General features: G+C 45.1%; 1 protein-coding gene across 4 annotated transcripts in view; it reads right to left on the bottom strand.

The window, feature by feature from the left end:
- Positions 1-7,500, bottom strand: part of Atg1 (serine/threonine-protein kinase unc-51-like protein Atg1) — a 299,200-nt gene that overhangs the window by 111,748 nt on the left and 179,952 nt on the right. For all 4 annotated transcript variants that reach the window (XM_070129216.1, XM_070129217.1, XM_070129214.1 and 1 more), the window contains one exon: positions 1,141-1,191. In XM_070129216.1, the coding sequence (XP_069985317.1) occupies positions 1,141-1,191 (51 nt within the window). The remainder of the gene's footprint in view (positions 1-1,140; positions 1,192-7,500) is intronic.

The raw sequence follows: 7,500 nt of genomic DNA, 5'->3' as shown, positions 1-7,500 counted from the left end.
TTACATCACCGGCCGCGCTCCCGATCACGTTTTCCTTTCTCTCTCTGTTTGTGCATGAATTATTTCCCATTCTCTTTGTATCTCTATCTCTTGTGTCTCTCTTTCTCTTTCGGTGTGTCTGTTACTGTATTTTTTTTTTACTATAATCGTTTCTCCCTTTTTGGCTTCTTCTGTCTGTTTGTCTCTCTGACTGCCTGAGTGACTCCCTCTATCTTCATCTTTCTCTCTACTTCTCCCTCTCTCTTCACCTCTCTCTCTCCTTCTCCCTCTCTTCACTTCTCTCTCTCCTTCTCCCTCTCTTCACCTCTCTCTTTCTCCTTCCTCTTCCTCCCTCTCCCTCTCCCCTCCCCTCTGCATGACCCTGTTCCTCTCTGCATGACCCTGCTCTCTCTCTCTCTCTCACACAACCTCTTCACTTTGACCTCACTTTTCTAGCACCCTCTCCACCCCCTCTCCCCCTCCACCCTCCGCCCCTCCTACCGCCTTCAAGAGCGACGCCCACAGCCTCGCGTCTTTCACCGTGACCTCCCTCGCCCACAGCGACGCCTTCACGCCCACCTTGAACCAAGGCGAGGTAAACGCACCGACCGACTGACCCCCCCACCCCTCCCCTACCCCCCCTCTCCCGTTCACCCCTCCCTTCCGTCACGATCGCACGCATGACGCATTTGACCTCTACGGCCTACTGGCATAGAGGCGAAAAATAACCTTGTGGGAGAAGTTAAAGTTGAAAGAGCGTCCGACTTGCGTTCGTTAAGTAGAACTGCAATCCTCATAAAAATCGTCAGTCGGAATGTTTTGCTTCGTGATTTCTATTTCCTATTGAACGAAACAATTTGCATAAATACACACGTTCATGTATATTTAATAGAGTGCTTTTGTAAGTGTATTTGTTCGCGCGCGCATGTGTGAGTGTGTGTGTGTGTGTGTGTGTGTGTGTGTGTGTGTGTGTGTGTGTGTGTGTGTGTGTGTGTGTGTGTGTGTGTGTGTGTGTGTGTGTGTGTGTGCGCGCGCGCGCGCGCGTGCGTGTCCACCTAAATAGAGATCCGTGTAACAAGAATCGGCGTTCAAGTTCCTAATTGCACAAAAAAAAAATATATATATATATAAAATAAAATAAAAAATCAAGCAAAAACTTACCTTGCAGTCAAGCAACGCCACCACATTTTCGTGATGAAGCTCCGTCAACTCCTGGAACGAAAAAAAGAAAAGGCCATTAACAAACGCATTATGATCATCGCAACAAGAGCCATCAAGCGCCACCCTCGTTCTCGGCGACCAACTCCGGACCGTTAACAGCCGCTCTCTCTTCACACTTGCCTAAACACCGCGGAGTACGCATTGAGAGCGCTACATATAATATATATATATATATATATATATATATATATATATATATATATATATATATATATATATATATATATATATATATATATATATATATGGATACATATATGTATATAGAGTGGAGGTATTTTTGTACACGCCCTTATGCTGATGTTTAAAAAAGCATGTGTATGCGCATTTCTTATACCTGTAAAGCCGCATGCATACACACATTCATACATAGACACACACATAAGAAATCAGAAACCTTGAACTATCTATCTCTCTATCTATTATATTTATCTATATATACATACATATATCTATCTATCTATATATATATATATATATATATATATATATATATATATGTACAGAGAGAGAGAGAGAGTGAGAGAATAAAACAGATATAGATATAAAAATAGATACATATCCACATGCAATTCACACAGCCACATATGCCGCTCTGATCTCCCTCTCCGAAGGTGATGCTGATTCACGCCCAACGCGCTCCTTCGCACACGAATGACTCACGCCCCCGCAGACTCTACACTCGCCTCCCGCAGACTACCCGCAGACTCTCACAGACTTGTGTAGACTCTCACAGACTTTTGTAGACTCTCGCATACTCTCTTAGACTTTCACAGACTCTCACAACCATCCCTCAGACTCTCACAGACTCCCACAGACTCTCACAGGCTCCCTCAGACTTTCTCAGAATCCCACAGAATCTCACAGACTCTTGCATACTCTCACAGCCTCCCTCAGACTTTCTCAGACTCCCTCAGACTCTCACAGCCTCCCTCAGACTCCCACAGCCTTCTTCAGACTTTCTCAGACTCCCACAGCCTCCCTTAGACTCTCACAGACTCTCACAGACACCCACAATCTCCCTCAGACTCCCACAGACTCCCGACCGACACAGCCACTGACCCTGTTAAAAGCACCCTCTTCCGAGACATCTTCCGTGACTCCGCGAGGCCGAATCGAGGCTTAGGAAGGCCGAGAATAAATAAGAAAGGATAAAAGAAGAAGAAGGAAAAGTGATGCAAGACGAGAAGAGGAAGAAATCTCGGGAGCGAATCTGACAACGTGGAGAACTAATGATAAATATGAATAAGTAACGCAATTCAAAAAAATATTCAAGGACAGGCCAATTCATGGGCAAACACCAATTAAGTGATAACATTAACACAACAGAAAACCACCTCAATCAATTCGACAATTAAGTAAATATAGTAATTAATAATAAGTCAATCAATTTCCACAATTAAATACAAATCAAAGTAAAAGAGTAAATCAAATTCCATAATCAAATAAAAATCAAATTATCAAAAACTCAACCAATTCCACAATGAAGTAAAAATCAAAATAAGAAAAAAATCAATCAACAGAAAAAAAACGGCCCGACCAATTCTCCCTTTAAACAGTCTGTACCGACCATCCGGTGGCGAGAAACGGTAACGGGAACAGAGTGACAACAGGAGGCCAAAGGGGGGAGGGGGGGGTGACGGTCTGGTGATGGGTGGGTGGGTGGGTGCGAGTGCGAGTATGTGTATAGGCGTGCGTACCTTTGTCTGTCTGTGTCTGTGTCTATGTCTCTTTCTCTCTCTCTCTCTCTCTCTCTCTCTCTCTCTCTCTCTCTCTCTCTCTCTCTCTCTCTCTCTCTCTCTCTCTCTCTCTCTCTCTCTCTCTCTCCCTCTCTCTTATACACACAATAACGAGATAAAACGGAACAGAAAAGAAGATGAGCTGGAGGAGGAGGCAGAAAGAAGTAGAAGAAAAGAAGCAAACGAAGTAAAATAAAATAAAAAAGATAAAACAACCACCCCCCTCAAAAAAAAAAAAATAATAATAAATAAATAAATAAATAAATAAACCTCGCCAGGAATCAAACCACCAAGCCCCGCCCCCTTCCGCCTCGCCTCTTCCCGCCAAAACGTGACTTTCCTCCGCCGTTCGCTCTCCCGAGGACGCCGTGACGCGTATCGACGCACGTTTCTTTTCTTTCTCTTTTTTCTTTTTCCTTCTCGGTCAGGAGTTCAGAGAAAAATGACACGAGGAAAGCGGATAAAAAAAAAAAAAAAAAAGCAAACACGAGCGGTTGGTTCACTGTTGATGGTTTGTTTGTTTGTTTGTTTTTACCTGGAGAGAGATATGTGGGAGAGCGGGGCACATGTACACACACACACACATACATACATACATACATACATACATACATACATACATACATACACACATGCATATATGAACACATATATGTACACATACATACATATATAAATACATACACATAAATATATGTGCGTGTAAGCCTATATATAAAGCTCTATCAATCTATGTATATAGAAAAGAAAAAACACCATAAAAAAACACGCTACCAAGACGTGACCCCGACTGACCTCAATCAAACAATCAATACGACCCCTATACCTGCTTTTCAAAAAAAGAAAAAAAGAAAAGAAAAGAAAAGAAAACACACACACACAGACAAAAGAGCCATTTAGCCCATTTTCTCTCTCTCTCTCTCTCTCTCTCTCTCTCTCTCTCTCTCTCTCTCTCTCTCTCTCTCTCTCTCTCTCTCTCTCTCTCTCTCTCTCCGGAGCTCCGGAGCTCCGCCTTTCTTTTCCCTTCAAAGGCAACTTCTCGATTTCTTGAGCCATCAATCATGTGTCTGTGACCCTTCTCTTTTCTTTTAAATTTTTCCACAATAAACCTACGTCAAAGTCTCCATGACACACTTTTACTGCGATTACATTATGGAGTTTAATCTTTTTATTTATCTTTTTTTTTTATCAACAATTGTATTTCACAATCTAAACTTTGACTTTTCTTGTTTTATCTACCTACACTATCGTTAACTATCTTTTTATTCATCTTTTTTTTTATCTACAATTACATTTTACTTTTTTTTCACCTTTCTTTTTTTCTTATTTACCTACACGTATCGGTAATTACAGCGATGTGTTTTATTTTCGTTCACTTTCACGTAATTTCACTCAAGAATGGTTCAGGTATCTAGGTCTATTCATTCCATGTTTTATCTCTCTCTCTTTCCATCTATCTATTTTCTTTCTTTCTTTCTTTCCTTCATTCATTCTTTCATTCCTTCTTCCCTTCCTTCAATTCTTTTTTATCTATTTCTTCCTTTCTTTCTCAATTTTCTTTGTTCACGTTTCCTAAAATCTCCTTAACCTTTCTGCACTCTGTTGTTGGGAAGACAAAAAGATGGTGAATAGAGAGATGATTGATAACGGGGTGGATGACAGAGGGACCGAAAGGGAGAGAGATGGACGGAAGAAACAGAGAAGAATAGGCAGGGGGAGTGAGATGAGGAAGAGAGGGGAGTGACAGGGAGGGACAGAGAGAGGGGAGTGAAAGGGAGGGACAGAGAGAGGAAGTGAGAAAGGAGAGGGTGAGAGAGAGAGTAGCAGAGAGAAGTGAGAGAGAGAAGAAGAAGAGAGAGAGAAGAAGAAGAAGAAGAAGAAGAAGAAGAAGAAGAAGAAGAAGAAGAGAGAGAGAGAGAGAGAGAGAGAGAGAGAGAGAGAGAGAGAGAGCACTTGCATTACCCTGCACACTCAGGCAAATCGGGTTCACGCATGACAAACTCGCAGCAAAATCTGACAATATATTTTTTTTTCCCCAATTGTTGAGTAAACCTCCTCCCTCCCCCTGGCCCCCTCCCACTCCCTCTCCCTATCCCTCTGGCCCCCTCCCTCTCCCTCATGGTCCCCTCCCCCTGCCCCCTCCCTCCATCCCTCTCCCTATCCCTTTGGCCCCCTCCCTCTCCCTCTCCCTATCCTCGGCCCCCTCATCTTCTCCCTCTAACCCTCACCCCCTCCCCCTCCTCTCCCTCTTCTTAGCCCCTCCATTCCCCTCACTCCTCCCTCTAACCCCCCACCCACCTCATCTCACCTCAAGAAGCACCCTCTCCCCCTCTCCACTGACCTCTCGCAGACACCAATTCTCTGGCCAACTAACTTCACATGAGTCTAAGATAAGGATGGAAAAATAAACGTTATTTTCCTTCCTCCTTCTCTCCTTTTCTCCCGGCTCTCTCCTCTCTCCTTCACCACTTACCTACCAACTTACCTTACTCCCTATCCCATCCCTCCCTTTCGTCTCAATTCTTTCCTCATTCCCTTTTCCCTCCATCCCTCATCCCCTCCTTTCCTTCTTCCTCTCTCTTTTTTCCCTTTTCCTCCCTCCCTCCTCCCTCCCTTCCCTCCCTCTCTTTCCGATTCGAGAAGGCTATAACGCGTGTGTGTATGTGTGTGTACATGTGCTTATAAGTATGTATGTATATATGCACGCTCGTATGTCTATATACAAACACACAAACACAATTAAAAACTCTGTAAGCACTTTCACTCTCACATACATACGAGCAAATATAAACCTTATCATGCCCCCCCCCCCACACACACACACACAACCCACCTCTTCCCCTCACTTCCCACCACACCATCTCCCTACCTGCTTACTCCCTGCCTCCACACCCCGATTCCAGCTCACCTTGCCTCCATCTCTCCTACCTTTTACACCCCCTCCACCCTTCCCCAACCCACCTCTTCCTCATACCCCACACCCATCCCCTACCTCTCATCCCCCCCCCTCCTCACTCCTCCCCACGGCTACATACGAGAAAATGCAAGGAGAGATATGTCATCATCATCTTTTGTCCCGAAGAGAAAGGGGGAGAGAAAACATAAGGGGCCGCATTCTGTCATTTTCCGTTTACTTTCCTTTATTTTCCTTTTCTTTTAAAGTTTTTTTTTTCTTCTTCTTCCTCTTTTCTGCCTCACGGTGATGGATACGGGAAAGAGAGATTTGCTGTGGATCCGCTTGAAGGAAGTGGGGGAGAGGGGAGGGGAGGAGGAAGCAGGAAAAGGCAGGAGGAAGGGAGGAAGGAGGAGAGGACTGGAGAGGAAGAGGGAGTTGACTGGGGGAGGAAGAGAGTTGGGGACTGGAAGGAGGAGGAGGGTGGGGGAAGTGGGGGGATGAGGAAGGGGAAGTGGTGGGGAGGAGGATGGGGAGGGGGAAGGGAGGAGGAGGAGAGAGGGGAAGGGAAGAAGGAAGAAGGAGGAGGAAGGTGGGAAAGTGAAGAGGAAGGGAAGAGGGGAGAGGCGGAGGAGGAGGAGGAGGAGGAGGAGGAGGAGTAAAGAAAGAAAAGGAAAAGGAAGAGGAGGAGGGAGGGGATGAGATGAGGGTCGAAGAAGAAGAAGAAGAAGAAGAAGAAGAAGAAGAAGAAGAAGAAGAAGAAGAAGAAGAAGAAGAAGAAGAAGAAGAAGAAGAAGAAGAAGACGAAGAAGAAGAAAGAGGAGGTGAAGGGCAAACAGGTGCCGCTCGTCAGAGGCGATTCAAGTAAAAAAAAAACACAAAGAAAAGAATGAGAAGGAAAACACAGTGATAATTCCCTTTGACGCAAGACAATGCACGGAGACAAAAGCGATTTCCTGGAATAAGAAAAAAAAAGAAAAGCGAGAGCGGGAGCAACATGAAAAAATATAAAATCTAAAAAAAAAAAAATGTCAAGGTACAGAGACGAAAACAATCATAAAACGTAAAAGGCAAAACGAAACTGCACGCACGTACGCAACACACGTGAGAGAGGGGAGAAGAGAGGAAAAAAAGAAAGGGAAGGAAAGGAGAAAGGCAAAGGCAGAGCCAGAGGGGAAGGGGGCAGGAGGGAGGGCTGGAGGAGGGGGCAGGGGAGAGGGCTGGAGGAGGGGGAGGGGGCAGGGGAGAGGGCTGGAGGAGGGGGAGAGGGCTGGAGGAGGGGGGGGCATAACAAACCGGAGTGTCACACTTTAAGGATAATACCCACGACTTAAGCCCCGTAAACGCTGCCAATATCCTCCCCAAAGGTGTCTCTTGAGATGAATAAAACAGCCATTAGAGACACCGAGATCTGGCCTCCCCATCCCCACCACCTCCCCCTCCCCCTCTATCACTATAACATGACGTTCTAAGTACTGGTTGCAAGGGAGGTGGGGGGAAGGCACTGCGAGAAGAACACGAAAAGGGTAGCGGAAGGAAGAGGGAAAGAGGGAATGGGCAAATGATAGAGAAAAAAGGGGAGATAAAAGAGGGGGATAGGTAAGAGATATAGGTATATATATAAATGTGAGCAGAGAGAGAGAGAGAGAGAGAGAGAGAGAGCTAGAG

Source organism: Penaeus vannamei, chromosome 13, assembly GCF_042767895.1.
Source record: "Penaeus vannamei isolate JL-2024 chromosome 13, ASM4276789v1, whole genome shotgun sequence".
In the NCBI taxonomy this organism is placed as follows: Eukaryota; Metazoa; Arthropoda; class Malacostraca; order Decapoda; family Penaeidae; genus Penaeus; species Penaeus vannamei.
Note: the sequence above shows the minus strand (reverse complement) of the source record. Positions and strands in the feature narration are given on the sequence as shown.